Source organism: Sapajus apella, unplaced genomic scaffold (genome assembly GCF_009761245.1).
Source record: "Sapajus apella isolate SASKATOON/1434 unplaced genomic scaffold, GSC_monkey_1.0 scaffold3, whole genome shotgun sequence".
Taxonomy (NCBI): Eukaryota; Metazoa; Chordata; class Mammalia; order Primates; family Cebidae; genus Sapajus; species Sapajus apella.
The window spans coordinates 23,988,935-24,009,301 of NW_022436943.1; the positions used below are offsets into that span (position 1 = coordinate 23,988,935).

At 38.2% G+C, this 20,367-nt stretch overlaps 1 protein-coding gene across 2 annotated transcripts in view; it reads right to left on the minus strand.

Moving 5' to 3' along the window:
* The window catches only part of CRISPLD1 (cysteine rich secretory protein LCCL domain containing 1), a 48,439-nt gene extending 37,731 nt beyond the window's left edge, over nt 1–10,708 (minus strand). The window contains exons 1-2 of one of the 2 annotated variants that reach the window (XM_032250964.1): nt 10,279–10,708; nt 8,974–9,293 (exon numbers count right to left, since the gene is read on the minus strand). In XM_032250964.1, the coding sequence (XP_032106855.1) occupies nt 8,974–9,231 (258 nt within the window). In that variant the 5' untranslated portion in view covers nt 9,232–9,293; nt 10,279–10,708. The remainder of the gene's footprint in view (nt 1–8,973; nt 9,294–10,278) is intronic. The other variant, XM_032250965.1, reaches the window with a different exon arrangement.
* Nucleotides 10,709–20,367: the final 9,659 nt, after the last annotated feature.

Below are 20,367 nucleotides of genomic sequence, written 5' to 3' on the forward strand. Positions count from 1 at the left end.
CTTTAAAGTGTGTCAACAATTCATTTCTTGAACATCTCTATCTATACTTATTTCCTGACAGTGCCATCTCTCCTCATGAGTTTAAATATCACCTAAATGGTGGTGAGTCCTTGTTTCATGTTCCAGACTGGCCTTCATGTATTAACTGCCTTGTGTCTAATGGCATACTTGAGACATTCATTTGGATATCTAAGATAAATCTCAGTTTTAATAATCTCAAACAGCCCCAGCTTTCTCTCCCAAAAACTGGTCTACTTAGAAAATAACAACACCAGTGCTTCCAAGTTCTAGTGGAGAAAACAGTACAGCTATACCCCATATGCAAAATCTGTCCCTACTACCTCCAAAATGAAATAAAATCCCAAAGACATTCCCTATGATAGTGAAGTTAATAGTGGTTGCTGGACAGAAACTGGACAATTTCCTGTTCTACTTCTCATGCAGACATTCTCATTTTCTGTTTTTATGCAGAAAGGGAGGAGACTGGGTTTTGAGAGGGAAGTTAGACTAGGTAAGAAAACAGCAGGCATACCTATCCTAGGAAGGGAGGAGACAGAGGTTGGGTTCCACCTCCTCTAATCTCTTGAAAGTGTGTGGGTAAAATGGGTAATCAGTGATTTCTAGAATCTCTACAACCATTCTGGGAGTCCTTGCAAGTTGAAGGATCCAGAATCTTCTCCATTGATTTTCAAACCAGAGTGGAAACCGCCATCAGTTTTCAAAACACAGCAGCCAAGGCTTGGATGGATTTAGATCTTGCATCAAATGCAGGAAATCCCAGTCTACTGGCTGGCTGGCCAGCCAAGTCAATTTCATTCATCTTGCAACAAGCCCTCATTGAATTTTTCAAGATTAATTTTATGACCACATAGGGATTTATATTCATACTTTTGTCATTTCTTACTACCTTCATGGCTGCCACCACACTCCTAGCCACCACCAACTGTTGTATGATTACTGCAACTGCCTTGTCTTCCTGTTCACAGCTGTGCTCCTCCTCCCACCACCTAAAGTCCTCTTCAGACCACCTAAAGTATGTTCTCAACAAAGCCAGAATGATCCTGAGTAAAATATAAGATCACCCTACTTCTCTGTCCAAATGCTTCAAACAGCTTCTTATCACTAAGCTAAAAGGAAGTCTTTACGACAGTCTGCATCTGCCTTCCCCAGTTAAATCTGTAACCTCATCTCCTGCCACTCTTCTCATGCTCCCTCTGTCTGCCACATGGGCACCCTGGCTGAGTCAGGAGACTCACATCTATTCTATGCAAGGAAGAATGTTTGTTGTGTTTACTACTGGGACCCTAGATAGTGGCTGGCATTTAGTAAACTCTCAATACATGCTGAATAAAGGAATGAATAAAAGTACAATTCCAAAATTTTATGGTGTATCTCAGCCTCTAGGTGTTCCATTCTCCTATGGAAACCACTTTTCTTCTCTTGTCTTTCTAAACCCCTAGATGTGTTGCTAATATTTAAGGAAGGATAGAACAGCGTTGTCACTTTTCTTTCTATAGGTACTGCCATCTATGGAGCAATTTTCAAAAAGAAAAATATGGTCATTTTAAAGGTCGAAGTCTTAAAAATATTAAAATTAAGGTTTTGTAAACTTTAAAATTCTGTATAAAATGATACTTAAGACAAAACAACTTTATTGTACCTAAATAATACTATTAAAACAAAAACACTTTAAGAAAATTAAATAAGCTATTTCAAATTCAGAATAAGGGAATTTTCGTAATTTTCAGTAATAATGATATTCTTTAAATAAACAGAAATTTCATGTACATTTAGGTGTATATATGTCAAAGAAATAAAAATATTTAATTTTTGAAAATGACCAGTCAAGTAACAGTATACAAAGAGAAAATGATTATTTTAGGAATCAAAGGTTACAATAACCTTAATTGCCATTAAACCTTAAGTGCAATAAAATATTTATTGCAATGAATTCCTGGCACTTGTAGTGAGACTACAAAATAAGCTATGGGCAAGTAAGTTATAAGGCCATCATTTCTTTATCTACATTTATTCTGGATATATGTCGCTGATGGCAAACAATCTCAGAAAATAAACAAAGCAACTCACAAGCTAAAGATCGCTTTTGCATATTCCAGACTAGCATCACCCTGTTCAACCAACTAGGCTGTCCCATGTCCAGTTTCTGGAGTTATGTTCTGTACTGAAGCACAGAAGAAAAAAAAAAACATAAATTCTAAATTTAAGCAAGGCCTTAGAAAAAATATAAGTAACCAACTGAAACCAAGCCATTGTTTGTATCAATGTATATCCAGGACTGAAAGTACCACCAGTTATTTGGCCTCTGGCTTCTGGTTGCCTAGCAAAAGGAGAGGTATTCAGATGTGTTTCATTTTACATTTAGAAAAGTGTCATGCCAAGGTTCCGCCCAAAACCTCTCCAATACGTGAGGGGAGAGGAGGCATGCATAGCAATCAACCCTCCAGCAGTGTCTGCCAACCGTTCTCAAAAAGACAGAGAAGCAGTAGTAACAGCAAGAAACAGTTTACATAGTTGGCCCATGTGTCCTTTTTAGGACATGTGCCCTCCCTGGTTGCTAAAGTACATTCTACACTTAGGTACACTTTTTAAAGTAGCAAACTATTTTGAAGTTTATCTATACTGTTTTAGGGACTCTATGTTAAAAACTTGTAACAAGGGGTAAATACTCAATCTGTTTTATTATTTAAATTCCACAACATTTCAATACCTTTTCTAATAGCTTAGTAGCTCTATGTCATAGGACAATTTTTAGCAGCTCATGAAAATTTGAAAAAGTAGGGAAAAAATCTTGAATTATCTGAAGCATTTGTACCTTGTTCTCAAGTGTTTAAAATTTCCCACATCAATATCTCTGGTTTTGATATCCTACCTTCCAGAATTTTTATTCTTTTAATTTCTCTGTCTTACCTGTCCACCATATTTGTCTCATATAATCTTACCTATTCATCTATCCATCCCCTCATTCAACAAGCATTTACTGAGCATTCAACAACATTCAATCAACAAACATTTACTGAGTAGCCCTTCTATTCACCAAGCTCTAGTTATAAAGATTTAAAAAAAAAGTGTGATACCTACCCTTGTAGGAATTCAGTCTTAGGAAAACAAACATGCTATTTCATTGCAAAAAAAAAATAGGCTTGAATACTATAAATAGGCTTAAATAAGTAGAGACGCAGTAGTGGAATGGTGAGAGCAGAGGAAGCTTTACAGGAAAGACAAGGTTTGAGCTGAATTTTGAGGGACAAATAACAGTTTCCGTCCTGGCATGCTGGGTCACACCTGTAATCCCAACACTTTGGGAGGCTGAGGTGAGTGGATCACCTGAGGTCAGAAATTTGAGACTAGCCTAGCCAACATGGTGAAACCCTATCTCTACTAAAAATGCAAAAATGAGCCAGGCATGGTGGTAGGCATCTGTAGTCCCAGCTACTCAGGAGGCTATGGCAGGAGAATCTCTTGAGCACAGGAGGTGGAGGCTGCAGTGAGCCAAGATTGTGCCATTGGACTCCAGTCTGAGCAACAATAGCAAAAGTCCATCTCAAAAAAACAACAACAAAAAAAAGTTTGTTAGGAGGAGACAGGAAACAGTCATTCCAGGTACAGATGACACCGAATGAGTAAAGAGGCATGAGGGCATGAGGAAGTAAGCCCATCTTTAAGAACATGGAGTAATTCAATGGGAACACAGGTTCAAATAAACACAAGGTAGTTGACCACTATGGGGCAGACTGGACAACATGCTTCCGTTTATAAGCAATCATGGGAGTTTTAAATTGTGTGCGGCCCGGAGTCAACAGACCTTTGCGCAACTGAGCAACCAGTGTAGATTGGTTTGAGGGAAATGTCAGCTTTACTAATGGTGAGGAAAGTGAGCTAAATTAGAAATAAAGTAGGAACAAGACCTGGCATGGTGGCTTACACCTGTAATGCCAGTGTAGGAGGCCAAGGTGGAGGGATCACTTCAGATCAGGAGTTTGAGACCAGCCTGCCCAATATGGTGAAACTCTATCTCCATGAAAAAAAAAAACAAAAATTAGCTGGGAGTGGAGGCGCATGCCTGTAATCTTAGCTACTTGGGAAGCTGAGGCAGGAGAATCACTTGAACTCTGGATGCAGAGGTGGCAGAGTCCAGGTTGTGCCACTCTGTCAAGAAGGAAAGAAAAGGAAGGAAGGCAAGAAGGGAAGGAGGGAGGGAGGGAATAGAAAGAAAGAAAAGAAAGAATAGAAAAAAGCATGAAAGAACAAACAAGTTGATACAGTGTGCTAGGTGAGAAGCTGTGGTACCAATGTAGGTATAAGATGAACAAAGATTAGAATAAAATGGAAGAGAGGGATTCAAAAGACATTTGAGACAGAATCTACACAATTTGGCAAGTAATAGTATACCGATGTTTGTGTGTGGACGTTATATGGAAAGGTATAGTAAAAAGTTAAGGATGTGCCCAATTTTCTGGGGTTTTTTTGGGTACATTTCTTAGAAAGTACTGAGCAGACATTAATGCTATTCATCATCAACTAAGGGGCTGGCAGGTGAAGGTAGAGGAAAAGGATAAGGCACTTTTTTTTCTTTTTTCGACACTTGCAGCTTTCAGTATTGTATCTATGGAGTAATATTACATGGAGATGGTCCAACAGGCAGCAGGAAATATAAAAAAGGAAGCTCAAAAACAGGGGGGTCAGCTGGAGATACAGAGTATGGACCCACAAATATAGGATATTTAAAGTCAAAGGAGTAGTAAGGTCTTATAGAAAGGGAAAAGGACAGAAGTGAAAACTTGGGGAACAAACTTTCCAGAGATGCATAGGAAACAAGGGCATGGGGACATAAAAGAACCAAGCAATAGGGTCTTAAAACCCATAAAAGCAAATCTATTCGATAGTACCAAATGTCTTATCTCATTACAACCTGTGAGGTTTGTATTCTTTTTTGAAAGAAATAGACTTAGGGAGTATAAGTGCAGTTTTGTTACATTGATATATTGTGTAGTGATAAAATCTGGGCTTTTAGTGTAACTACCACCCAAATAATGTACAATATGTACATTACATAATCACATATATTACATAATGTAATATAAACATTACATGATTTCTCATCTCTTCTCCCCTTCCCACCTTTCCAACTCTCCAGGGTTTACTATTCCACTTCCTATGTCCATGTGCACACAGTATTCAAGCTCCCGCATGTAACTGACAGCATATGGGATTTGACTTTCTATTTCTGAATTTTTTCACTTAGGACAGTGATTCCCAGGTCCATCCACATTGCTGCAAAAGACATGTTTCATTCTTTTTATGGCTGAGCGATACTGTATGATATATGGATTGAAGACTTACATGTAAGACCTGAAACTATAAAAACTATACAAGAAAACTCAGGGAAAACTCTTCTAGACATTGGCCTAGGCAAAGAATTTATGACAAAGACCTCAAAAGCAAATGCAACTAAAACAAAAATAGGCCAATGGCACTTAATTAAACTAAAAAGCTTTTGCAAAGCAAGAAATAATCACAGAGTAAACAGACAATCTGTGAAACAGAATGGAAGATAATATGGGGAAACTATGCATCTGACAAAGGACTAGTGTCCAGAATTTGCAAGGAACTCAAACAATTCAATGAGAAAAAAATAACCCCTCGAAAAAGTGGGCAAAGGACATGAACGGGCACTTTTCAAATTAAAAACCCACAAAAATGTCCAACAAACGTATAAGGTTTATATTCTTTCATTTATTTTGCCAATGAGAAGAATAACACCTAGAATGGTTGCTGACCATCAGGGTTCATGTGCCAATAGGCAGCAGAAGCAAAATGTGAATGTGCTGCACTCTAGGTCCAAAGTCAATAAATTTTCCTCCAAAATCCATTGCCTCTTCAGCAACTGTATCACTGAATGACCTAAAAGTTCCAGTTTCTCCATGTACCCCAAATTAAATGTAGGTAATCTCCTTCCTTAGGATTACTGGTTTCTATCACCAATAATTTATTTCTCCCCTTCCTGACTCTGCCACAAGGTCGTGCTTTTACCAACTAATCCACTTCCATGAACTTAATCTGCTTCCAATTCCCTACAACCAGCCTGCCAATTCCTGCCACCCTGCATTTTTCTCTTTCTCTTCCTCTAACTGGCGTATCCCCCCAACTCTTTCCTACGATTCATGTTTCTGACCACCTTCAGAAACAATCTATACCTCATCTTACCCACTGATTAACTCTCAAAATTAGGAATGTTCTACTGTTCTGTGCTCCTTTGGCATTATTCACAGACATGAACAAGCAGAATTTTGTGTCTTTGCTAAGGAGCAAATTTTCAAATGAGCCTATTTTGTTCTTCTGAATCAACACTATAAGCTCTTTAAAGGAAGGTAAGGCATTCGAGACTCAAGTTTTTTGTTTTTTTTGTTTTTTTTTTTAACGCAGTGTCTCACTCTGTCACCCAGGCTGGAGTGCAGTGGAGTAATGTCAGCCCACTACAATGTCCCCCTCCTGGATTCAAACAATTCTGGTGCCTCAACCTCCCCAGTAACTGGAATTACAGGCATGTGCCACCATGCTTGGCTAATATTTTGTATTCTTAGTAGAGATGGGGTTTGACCATGTTTGACAGGCTGGTATGGAACTCCTGACCTCAAGTGATCCTCCCACCTCAGCCTCCCACAGTGTTGGAATTACAGGTGTGAACCACTGTGCCCAGCCGAGACTCAATTTTTAACTCTACAAGTTAAATGAGTACAAGAGTAGGATTAGAAATGTAATATTAATAATATCTGGATATGACCTGGCTCTCGTAGGTTTAAGGCTAAAGAGTTAACTAAAATATGCACCAATTACAAATAAGGTAATTGGTTATTCAAACATTTAACATGAAATGACAGACACATAGGGTATAAGGGGCCCAAACCAGTGGTACTTATCATAGGACACTGCTGATTTTACATGTTTTGTTTTCTCAGAATAAACTATTTTAAATAATGATTTGAATAAATTGGATTTTTATAAGAATGATTTACATTTCATTGTTATAAAATGCCTAAATCAACAGTATTTCAAATAAAATAATATTTTAGACTTCACCTTAAATGTGTATTCTAGAAAATTTGTATTACAGTTGGGCAATATACTTCTCCTCAACCCAGTTAATGGCCGAGACACAGTTCCTATCTAAGAGCAGCACAATATAAACCCTGGCTGGTTTCTGAATCTACATTTCAAGGATAGAATGAAACCAATTAAACTAAAAAGAAACTCATATAACATCCCAGACCAGACATCATACAATAGGTAGTTATTATTTTTTTTGGAAGCCAGACATGGAACGAATCATAGAACTGTTCTTTCGTGATTCCCATATTCCTTAAAACATACACAAATATTCTCAGATTTCGTTTTGTGGGTTTGAACTCCAAGTTTTTCCTTATTTTAAATAAAAAGCAACGGAATACCTATTCACATGGAATAAGCATACAGTAGCCTAGTTGGAAAGGCTCCAGAACCAGCTGCTCTGTTTGAATTCTCACAGATGAAGAAGTCATAGAATTTTTCACTTTGGATAAACACTACACAAGAAGCAGAAATATGAGACATTACAGATGTCATATCCTGCATAGCATTTTCAGAAGAGCTAACGATTTCCTTAGATATTATGTTTAAACCATATAAGGAAACAAAATTAGTTATATATGTCTTGGTAACATTTACTGAGATCTTGAAGTATGTTTGATAATGAGCTAAACTTCACCCAGGTTATCTCCTTTTATCCTCACAACCCTTTGAGGTGAGTATATATATGCTAGACACCAGGAAATTGAAGTAGCAAGAAATTAGCAAGTGCCCAATGTCACATAAGTGGGTGTCAGTGCCAAAAGTTTAACCCAAACAACTCATTCCTGAGACTCAAATCTTAATCTCTGATTAGTTCTCTTGAGTGACACCTACTTTCTTCAGGGTAAAATTAATTTTCTGGTAAAAGTTAAAATAGTGTAATGTCATATTTTATGATGGGCAATAGGAACTTAGAACTTCCATGCTTCATAAAAATTATCTAAATCAAGAATATTCACCAAAACTAAGGTAAAAGCAGGAAAAAAAAAACAGAATGCATGAAAATTAACTGCAATGAAAATGCCATTTCCAATGTTTGTTAAATAAGTTTGCCATCACCAACAACTATTTATTATCAGGCTTTGCTAGTGCATTCCTCATTCATGGAAGTAATATGGATTTCTTAAAAGTTTTCTAAATATTTGGGGTATGAAATAACAGTATACTCACGAGTTATATGCTAGTAGTCTTAAAGAAGTAATTTTGTTCTTTAAAGTTGCTAATTTACTCAGAGCAAATGTAAGATTGTTAAGAGTAAGTTGCATATTTTTAATTAATCCTTTGCCCAGGCTTATTTTCATGCTTCAAGTTCACAAATAATAAATCCAAGGGGAGAAAAAAGCCATTGCCAAAGCACTCTTCAACATAAAGCAACCATAAAAATGTATCCTTTACAATCTCATTTACATGTTTGTAAGAAACTACATATGCATCTGCAATCCAGAAAGTTTCTTCCAATTATTAGTCTCTGAATTCTTCAAATCCCCCATTCATTAAAAGTTCTATCAGGAAATAGGAAGTAAATTTTCAGCTAAGTCAATTAAAAGCAAATACACCAGCTGTTTTGCATTTTCACTATGTTAACTTTCCTGGTAAGAGTAGAATCCAGGGCACTTAGCAGGAACGTTGCCTCTAAAGGCATTTAATCCTATTCAAATGTCAGGAGCTCTTAAAAACAATAGAAATATTAATAAATGAATATGCAGAGGAAAATGCCCTCAAAGAACATGTTTTTTTCAAACTTCGTATAAAACAAATGATTAAAGAGTAAAGAACAGCATGAGGACTGCTTACTGAAAGCATAAATAAACATTTCTTTTGTACATACCACTTGAAAAATGTCCTTACCATATACTCCATATTAGAGGCTGTTGGATACACCTGACTTCGTAATTTATTATGAAGGTCCAAGATACTCTGCATGTCATTGTCTGTGATGGCCCTTTTCCCTCTTTGCTTGGCTGTCCACCACTCACCATCCTCATCCATGTACTTTTCCAAAAGTTTCTCCAATAAAGTGGCATTAGGAACCACCATGGCTGGAATTGCTCTAGCCATGAACAGCACTGTGGTTACTCTGAGCCACTCCCGCGCGGTACACTTCATAATGAATGACCTCAGGACTTCCCCAGGAAAATCTCCAAGACAGGCTCTTCCACTCCTTTTGGCTATAACGACATGTCATGTGATTAAGATGAAAATGCCAGATGTGAAATTTTCTAATAACACAAGCAAAACAATAGTTACCAAGGAGGTGTGCCAGTTTGATTTGTCTATTTAACAGCAGAAAATGGACACCCACGTTTTGAAATAACTTATCTCCAACACATTTTTTTCTTCCAGAGGACTTTTCACAATGCAGTTTCCACAAAATAGACAACTCTATTATCCAAGATAATACCCGTGAGGCCAAAATTAAATGGCAAAAGTAGCCTAGAAGAGTCAAAGCTTGAAAATATGAATTGCAAGACTTTAAGTGGCCATACATTACATATATCCCGCAAAGGATGTAATATACCTAGAAATTTTGATTTCCGTCTGGAGGTTCATGTTTCTCTATGAAGAGTGTTACATTTTATTTATGGTATTATTTTATTCCAGTGTCCCATCTCTGTTGCACATTCAGAATGTCCACATCATTCTAAAATTGAGGGTGAATGTTTCAAAGAAATACAAAAGGCTATTCATATATGCATCCATGGGTACATCTAGGGGGCCCCCGGGAACTACTGAGAATGAATGGTTTGGGTCACTAGGGGAAGTCTCTTCTTACTCAGATTCAGGTCAAGAACTCAATCTTTATTTCCTGGAAAGTTTGTGACTAATCTGTGACCTGCACCCGAGGAAGCCAGCAACTCCCCGGCAACTTGAGAGCTCTTCCTCCCCTCCACTGCAGGCACACACTGTTCTTTCTCTGAACCCAAATGGAAAGCGCGCGACAGAGGAAGGAGGAGAAGCCAACAAAGTCACTTACAATAACTAGAGCTCCCACTAGTCTCGATGCCGCTGCTTTCCGAGTAGCCCACCCACCCCTCGTGCCTGACCACTCTCTACAACTTGGCTTTTTCGTTTAAGTACAGTTTAAGAAGTAAAAGGAGATAGGAAAGGGTGGCAGCCTGACGACCCAGCGATGAGTTTTAGAATCGTCCTTACCTCTCCAGTGTGAAGCTTCCTGGGAGAGCGGAGCCGAACCAGACCGCAGGCCTCTGCAGCCGCCCAGAGCCTTCACACGGGACCGCAGACCGAGAGCCCCGCTGGGGAAGGGCCCGAGCAGCGCGCGTCCGGGGCGAGGGGGGCGCTGACTGCAGGGGTACGCGAGCCTCCGCCGCTGCGGCTCCCACAGCCTGGAAGAAGTGCCAGGCAAAGCGTTCAATCAGACCTGCGGTTGGGGTGGGAAGGGAGCTGCTTCGTTAGCTTGCCAGGGTGGGCGCGCCAGCTTCCCTGAGCGTTATCCGCAGGAGCGAGGGGCGGGGGCTCGGCAGCGGGGACTCGGCGGCGACCTCTCGCTCCTGCTCGGTGTAGCGCGGGCGCGCAGAACCCGGCGCCGAGAGCTTCCGTCGCTCCCTCGCGCTCGCGGGCATTTATTGCGGCCCCAGCGCGGGCACGTGACGTGAGCGCCCCTCCTCGCCCACCCCCACCTCCAGCCAGCCCTGGCCAGAGGCCCGCTGGAGCGGCGAGGAGCAGCCCTCCCTGCTTCTCCCGGGCGCCGCGAAGCCAGGGCGGTCGGCCTTTGTGGGCGTGCTTCGGGCTCCCGAGACCCGAGCCCGGAAGGTCTGCCCACCCGTCGGAGATGGGTGCAAGGAGGGCCCCCAGCTCCCCTCAACCATCCCAGCTTGCCTGCTTTCAAAGATCCTCTTCCCAGTCAGTTCCTTTCTGCTGAGTTGCGGAAATGCCTTTAAGGGTCCATACAGAGGAGGGGCTGCCCCACAGAGCATGGAGTGGGTGGGGGATGGGGTTAACACCTTCGGTCTTGGAGGCACAGAAGGGGAAATAGGGGACAGAGTGGAGAGGGAAAGGTTTTTCCTTTTATTTTTTCCAGGCATCCACATCCTTGATGAAGACCAGACGGGGAAGGTGTTCAATAGAATTTGGGGTGGGACTCAGACTCAGAATCGCCTGACAGCTGAGACCCTCTCTTTATTCACAAAATATGAAACATTGCCTTTTCAAGGCGGCCATAGCCCTTTTTTTTTTTCTGATGTTGTATACATTTAAGAAGTTGATATAAAGGGTACCATTAATTAATATACCAGGAATTGCTGACAGGAATTGAAACCCCAGCCCTAGAATAGATACTGAAAGGAGAGTCCGTTCTGTTGTTCTTGTAATCTGGAGTAAGAAAATTACTCATTTTAAATTCACAACAGTTCACCCTACTGAGTGTGGGGCTGTTTTTATTCTTATTTTTAACTATTTAAGCCATTTGTTTGCTTCCCTAATGTGGTAAATCAGAATCTCAACTTTCCTTCTCTCTAAATGCTAAGGTATCTAGCATTTGATCAAGTAAAGTAAAACATTGTGGTAGTAACTCAAATCATTCCAAGCTTTTACCTGCCTCTTTCCACCATTCAACTACACTGTAGCTATCAAACCTAAAAACTCAAATCTAAGCCTCAGGTGAACTTGAGACCTTGCTTCCTGTCACAAAGAAAAGGGAAGCATCACTTACTAGAAAGATGCAGAAGGCGAAAAGTTTTGATGCACATAAGGCTTTCGTAGAAGTGTAATTTTGCAGTATTACAGAAGTTTTTAGTACAAAAAATTTTTAACTTTATATTTTTCAAATATTCATAATTTTCATGCACAAGGTTGAGAAAACTGATAGAAACCCCCCAAAGTTCATGGCAAAAGAACTATCATTTGTTACAGCAGATGAAGACTATGTTTTTCTACTGCAATTTTCATGTGGCATTGAAAAGTATACTGAATATTGAATAAAGAGCCATTGAAAGTAATAATATTACTTGAAACATTTGCAAAGAGAATTCAAGTTAGAAAGAAGGGAATTAAAATGATAGGGAAGTGAAGTTAAATGAATTTGTAACTCTTGAATATTTCATTTATAAATATTTCTTACATTACATGATATGTGCATCCAACACCTAAAGGCTTACAATAAAAATTGTTTTAAGGTTTTAATTCCAAATCTTTCTCTAGGCAAGGAAAAATAAAATATCCTTCGACTCTGCATTTCTTTTGGCTTCTAATTTGGGTACTGCAGGTGATTTAAACATTCTTCATGTTAACATTAGCATTTCAATAATACATCTCGTCATTCCTGATTGAGTATATATGTCAAAAATGCCATTTTGACCAGTAAAATTGAACACAGTATTCTTGAATACTCAAAGATGATACTGTTCACATTTTTATTTGTTGTTGAGAAATCTGTGTGTAGACATAAGAAAATGTCTTCTTCACACAGAATTCATGTAAAAGTGGCACTTGGTTTGTGGCTAAGGCTGTTACTTGTAAAGCCCTGGTTGTTTTTAGCCTTACTACTTTCTTGTGGTTGCCTAACCAACAACCAGTCTTCCACCCCTTTCTTTCTTCCAAGCCCATAGCCTTCAATTTACTGGGGGTATCCACCCTTTCACATGCTGTCAAACTGGCATCTTCAGGAGGTGAATGTTGATTACTCAAAGCCAGTCATCACAATCTATCCCTGCCACCAGTTACTGAGACTGATTAGCATGGCCATGTCATGCAACCCTGGCTGGTAGGGGTAAGGAAAAGGGCTGGCAAGAGTTTACTTCTGTGATAAAAAGATATGCAAAAAAAGAAAATGTCTATTTAGGTACCAATGTGTGAGTCTGTGAAACTGAAAGATGCAGCTCTTAGTTTGCAAAGAAGACAGACCAGCCTGAGGGAAGAAACCCATTACCCTGGCCAAACAAAAAGATGAACTGTGCATGAACCTCCCTGCCATTGGCCAATCACTGCAACACCTATCTTTCATTTTTCTTGCTAAAATCAATAATGCATGAATTGTTTAAATGACAGTGACTTGAGTATTCAGTTACTTGCAGCCCAAAGCATTCTAACAGATAAATTTCTACAAAGGAGATACATGTTTCTGTCAATATAATGTTTTCTCCATGCAGCTATTATTTCTGTTTATGTGCATGGATAAGTTATCTTTAAATCTGTTCTTATGTGTTCTTTCTATCACAGAACTTGCAAAAGTGGGTATAGATAGACATTTTGTTCACTGTATAATTTCTTGACTCCATGTCTATTCTATCACCACTTTTTTGGTAAGTCCATCCTCTATTTCGGAGGTATAAGAATAGATCCTGTTATGTTGGGAGGTAGAATCAGTGTAGGGCAATGTTTTAAAACCTGGAATATAAATTAAACTACCTAAATTAGATTCATGAAGTGCCGCTAGTCAGTGGACTTTGTGCAGCCCTGGATCCTTTCTCTTTAAAGGGAAATAACAGTAGCTACCTCATCTGTTAATTTGTGTATTAAGATGAGTTAATACATGAAAGCACTTCAAACATAACAGGTAAGTAGAAAGTACTTAAATGGGGTAAATGTTATTTAAGGCCAGAACTGGCCTTAGGAGACCCAAATATGGAATCAGGGTTGTGGAGTGTCCCATCTCAGGAAGGAATGCTGACAAATTGGTTTGCATCGTTGTTGCCTCTGGCCAGACCAGCACATGGCCCATTACTCAAGATAACCATCCCATCCAAAGATGCTAGCCTGCATCTGCGACCCCTCACAAGGTGTGCCCAAGCTAGCCTGCATAAATTCTTACACATGATGTTAGTTCTCTTACTCTGTCTAATTAAAAAAATCCACACCAGCTTTTTCACGGAGTAAATGGGAGGATTCTTTTGCTTCTGCTGTCTCCCTTACACTCAAGCACAAATAAAAGCCTTGTCTGGGAAATCTGTTTGTCCAGTTTTAATTTTCATTACATTGGAAGCCAAAGAGTCTGTGGTCTATAACAATTCCATTTCTGGCTGCTTTTGTGTCTGTTTTCTTATTCAATATCTTTGTGAGATTTATTCCTGTTGTTGTATATAGCTATATATACAATAACTATATGGCCAATTTAAAAAAAAAACTTTGGCAGGGCACAGTGGTTCATGCCTGTTATCCCAGCACTTTTGGAGGCTGAGGCAGGTGGATCATTTGAGGTCAGGAGTTCCTGAACCACCTGGCTAACATGGTGAAACCCTGTCTCTACTAAAAATACAAAAAAAAAAGATCAAAAAAAAAGAGCCAGGCATGATGGCACACTCTTGTAATCCCAGCTACTTGGGAGGCTGAGGCAAGAGAATGTCTTGAACCTGAGAGGCAGAGGTTGCAGTGAGCTGACATTGTGCCATTGCACTTCAACCTGGGTGACAGAGGGAGACTCTGTCTCAAAAAAAATTTTTTAATCAAAATAAAAACACCTTTAAAACTTCATTTTTATTTTTGTTTCACCACCCTTGCTTCCCTCTATGCAGTTGGAAAAAAGAAAAAAAAGTCAGTAATTTCTATATGTACTTCTGTGCTTTTGCTTTGATAAACATATCACAATTTATTTGTCTATTCTGTTGTTGAATATTAGGATTGCTTCCGGTTTAGGACTATTAAAAATAGCACTGCTAAGAACATTCTCATACATGTCTTTTTGTGCACATATTTACACTTTTAAACAATTTGGCTATGTAGTTTAGAGTAGAACTACTGGGACCTAAGTTATGCTTCTGTAGAACTTGAGTGGGTAAACTAGGTTGTATACCTTCTTATTATTAATTTGTAAGAATTTTTTTGTTTTTGGTATATGTCCATTTTAGACATAAAGTATATCATACATTTATTATTCCTCTCCTGGCTTTGCCTTTTTAGTTTCTTAATTATATCTACTAAAGAAAGAATGTCCTAATTTTAATGAAGTCCTGTTTATCAATTTTTTCCTTTATGGTTAGTGTTCTGTGGAACCTAGAAGAGAAATATTTGCTTATCCCAGAAGCATAAAGAAAAGTCTCTTTTGTTATCTTCTAGCATTATTATTTTACATTTTACAGTCAGATCTTTGATCTATCTGAAATATGTTTTTGTGTTATAATATGAAGGAAAAAGGTAAGATTACAATGATTATAAAAAAGCTTACATTACTTGTCATCACGATAAAAAATTCATGTTTTAGAGAACATTCAGGTTTCAGAATAAGAGAGAGAAAAAATGCCATTGTTCCTTAAATCTAGAATTATTATGATGTTTCAATTGGATTATTTAAAAATATAACTGCTGAAACATGAATTAAACTAGAAGCCACTATCCTAAGTAAAATAACTCAGAAATGGAAAGTCAAGTACCACATGTCCTCACGTATAAGTGGGAGATAAGCAGTGGAAACACGTGGACATGCGGAGTGGAATAATAGACCCTGGAGACTATAAAAGGTGGGGTGACAGGAAGGTCAGGGATGGAAAATTACCTATTGGGTACAATATTCACTATCCGGATGACTTCACCACTGCACAATATATCCATGCAACGAAACTACACTCATGCCCCCTAAATCTATGAAAGTGTTAAAAAGACAAAAAAGTATTTTACTGCTGAGGCCTCTATTAATACCATAATCCAAAAACTCTATATTTCTTGATTGTGGGAATGTAATCGTTTTAAGCTTATTTTTAGATTTGCAAACCCACTTTGTCATTCATTCTTTGAAATTTGACTGATCTTCCATTGCTAAATGTAATAATTCGTTTTTAATTTTCTTCTGCTGCTTTACTATCCTCTGTGCATCTGAAGAAATGTCAATAATTTCTATATGTGTTTCTGTGCTTTTCCTGATACTGTTTTCACAGCTTGAAGTCTCTTCCATGTATTTTTTTGAGTATCCACACCCTAATCATCCAATTGCAAAGATGTTAATTGTTCTAGCCAGTCATTTTTTTCTGTTACTTCACATTTTTCTGAATGCTATCACTTTCTATTCTGTAAATTATAGCTATTCATATGCTTGTATTTCTCCCAAAATGCTAAAATCTCTTTGAGAAGAGAGATTATGATGATATGATCTTTGTATTTCTTACCATATACGTTTAATGAATAAATAAATTTGGATTTTTGGAATAGTCTCTATTTCTTAGAAAAGTACATGGTGTCCCTGGATGTACCAGACATAGCATAATTGCTCCCTTCAATATCTGCAGACCCACTACCATGAACAGCTTTTCAGTGTTTAAGCAGTTAAGAAGCACTGCCCCAGCCATTCACTGAGATTAAAATGTATATATGTAAATATTTCATTTAAAGAAGGAGAGAGGAAAATGCAATCCATTTCTAGACCATTCACCCTTTTCAATATACCCTTCCTAACACCCACAGGAAAATCTTTTCTAAAGTAGAAAGAAGACTGAAACATTTATTAAGAATTGTATTTCAGAATGATGCTTTGTTTAACTGATATTCTACTACATATGTTTTATCAATTGATGGTTTATAGTTTCATAAATCTCTTTATCATTTATTTGAAAATCTGGCGTATACAGTGTCAGCATTTCAGTATCATAAGACTGTCATAAGTCACAGCAGTAGCTGTAGATGTAAAACTAAAAAGAGCAATTCACTGATATAAAACTGTTTATCAAGGTCGAAGCACTGTATTTTAATTTCTTTATATCACAAAATATCCAGAACAGCAGATAATGCTAAAAGGTTTTAAAATGAAGAAAGTGTTTCTGAAGTCCATACAAGGTGCATGAGAAATCTAGCTGCAGCTTCATCTTTTGCTCATCTCTCATTTCTCTATATCTGTAGAAGTGCTTCACAATGTGCCTGGCTTAGAGGTTGCCTTTCAGGTTCACCAGAGGCGCAGTTGAAAGGCAAGCATTGTAAAAGGAAAGGTATTCACTCTTTTATCTACAGAATTAATGTCAGAGACAGGCTTTTCATCCTAATATAAGGAGGATGAACGCTTTCTCACCTGTTGTTAGTTAGCCCATGACAAAATAGTTGGCAAAAAACCTTGCAGTCCACTTTTAATGGTAATTTTAAAGAGTCACATTTTGCAAAAGTGAAACGCTTAAAATCCCTGGATTCAGCAAATACATACAAATAAATACATTAAAAATAGCCTATGTGTGGCCTATGCATGTGGCGTTTGATTGTTAAACACATTATTTCATGAGAGCACAAGGAAGAAGTTTAAAAAAAAATGAGATCAGTTGCAGGGAAAACATGGAAAATATGGAAGAAAATATGCAACTTTTTATTTGTAATGTCAAATCTAACTATCTCCTGAGAATAAGTCCAAGAATTAACAGGTTTAGAAATATTGTTTTAAAAAAATGAAATAACGACAAAATAAAGGTTTTGTTAAATAACAATTTTAAAAACAATAAACAGAGCACAAAGATAGAAATATGCCTAAATAACCAGCTTTCACATACAGATCTAAAGCATCCATAACCTCTGTTATATGTAATTGCATTGTTCACAGAAGGTGCCTTTTGCTTTTCTTCTATCTTGCTTTATGCAGTGCTCTTAACATGGGTACCCATTCTCTCTGCCTCTAAATAGTTTTGTCCTTGTGTTATTTCCCCAAATTATTCCCCACATTATAACATCTCTCAATCGCTGCCTATATCTCTCTTCTCCTTCAAGTTTCATCTCAAATCCTAAGTCTTCCAATGACTTCTAATCATCCTCACATAGAACTATTCTACCCACAATATAAAATCTACACATATCCTCAAATACCCAAAGAAAGCAAAGTTCAACAGGAAGAACATGTTTTTTAGAATTAAGAAAATCCTCTTCTCTAAGTGGAAAGTTTAATGACACTGTTGATCCAGATACTAGGATCGTTAAAACAGGTACATTTTATTTAAAGTATTACTTAGCTATGCAAACTCATAATAAGCAAAATTAAATTTAATAGGTACTTGCTAGAATTTAGGTGCAAAAATGCAACTATTCATGGAAGTGACTTTAAAAAAAAAACCATTTATTGATAACCAAGTATATTCCATGCAGTGATAGACTGAAGTGTTTGCCTCTAAATCTTCTTTCTCTTGCCATTGACTTTGGGCTGGGACATTTGACTTGCCTTGCTCAATAGAATGTGAGTGGGGGTAACAGAGTATCTATGTCAAGCTAAGATTTTTGGGGGCATGGCCATTTCTGCTTGCCCTCTTTGAATTTCTACCTTCTGCCATCAGAACAGCATACCCAGGTAGCTGTTGTTGTTTTAGTTTGAGTATGTCTGAATTGACCTAAACCCTGGAGTCTAACCTAGTCCAGCTGAGGCCAGCCAAGACCCAGCCAATCTGCCAGATATACAAACACCCAGTAAAGGTTTCTATAAGCCCCTAATATTTTTTGTTAATGTATTACTGGGTTTCTTTCATTATTGATTCCTCTAATTTTTCTCTCCGCTCATTGACTAGATCAGAGAAAGTGATAATTGTTGTTTAAGATTTGCTTCTGTCTAAAAGGAAAGTTACTCCTTTTTATTGATACACAATAATTGTACATATTTATGGATATCTGTGATATTTTGTTTAATACATACAGATAATGTGTAATAATCAGAGTATCTAGAACTGTCAGTTACACAAACACACATGAATGCCCAACAGATGTTTCTGTAAGCCCTTATAGAAATATTAATATTTTGTTTTTTGTTTGTTCGAGACAGTCTCACTCTGTCACTCAGGCTGGAGTGCAGGGACGCGATCTCAGCTCACTGCAACCTCTGCCTCCCAGGTTCAAGCGGTTCTCCTGCTTCAGCCTCCCGAGTAGCTGGAATTACAGGTTCATGCCACCACACCCAGCTAATTTTTGTATTTTTAGTAAAGATGGAGTTTCACTATGTTGGCCAGGCTGGTCTCAAACTCCTGACCTCAGATGATCCGCCTGCCTCAGCCTCCCAAAGTACTGGGATTACAGTTGTGAGCCACCACACCAGGCCAAAATATTAATATTTTAATGTTTGTTGCACAAAACTGTCACAGCAAAAGACTGATAAATACTTTTATATTTAATGTGCCAATCTTATAACAACTGTGAAATAAATGTTTTTGAGGTTCACAGAGATCATGACCTGAACAGAATTTATATTTGTTTGTTCATTTAACTTTTATTTTAAGTTCAAGGATATACATGCAGGTTTATGATATAGATAAACTTTGTCATGCGGGTTTGTTTTACAGATTATTTCATCACCCAGGAATTAAGGCTAGTACCCATTAGTTATTTTTCCTGGTCTTCCCCCTCATCCCATCCTGCACCCTCCTACAGGATCCAGTGTCTGTTGTTCCCCTCTATGTGTCCATGTTTTCTCCTCAATTAGCTCCTATTTATAAATAAATAAGAATATGTGGGCCAGGCGTGGTGGCTCGCGCCTGTAATCCCAGCACTTTGGGATGCCGAGGCAGGCAGATTACGAGGTCAAGAGATCAAGACCATCCTGGCCAACATGGTGAAACCCTGTCTCTATTAAAAATACAAAAAAATTAGCCAGGCATGGTGGCAGGCACCAGTGGTCCCAGCTATTCGGGAGGCTGAGGTGGAAGCATAGCTTGAATCTGGGAGGTGGAAGTTGCAGTGAGCAGAGATTGCACCACTGCACTGCAGCCTGGCGACAGAGCAAGACTCTGTCTCAAAAAAATAAAGAAAAAAAAGAACATGTGGTGTTTGGTTTTCTGTTCCTGTGTTAGTTTGCTAAGGATAATTGCCCCCAGCTCCATCCATGTTCCTACAAAGGACATGATCTTGCTCTTTTTTATGATTGTGTAGTATTCTATAGTGTATATGTACCATATTTTGTTTATCCAGTCTACCATTAATGGGCATTTAGGTTAATTCCCTGTCTTTGCTGTTATGAATAGTCTGAACAGAGTTTGATGATAAACCTTTTTCTCAAAGCTCCTGTGCTTGCCATACCCTCCCTCTTTTTGCTACCAAACCTGTCTCACCTTCAGTTCTTTGCTTTGCAGGTATAAGCATATTTTGAAAATGTAAAAATGGTGTTGGAGGTAGGGAACAGTAGATAAGAAATAGCAAACTAATGGCAAAGATGCATGCTGAGCATTCTGTTTTGAAGTTTCTAAATCTTACTAATTAATATCTAAATACCCTTATTAGTCACTTAACTTTTGACAACTTTTATTGTGAGTCTTCACAACATGCTGATTTAGTCAATGACAAGCTAATGTTATATTTTAAGAAATAAGGCATATTATTTTAAAAAAGCTTTGAAAGAGTGGTTCAAACTAAGTG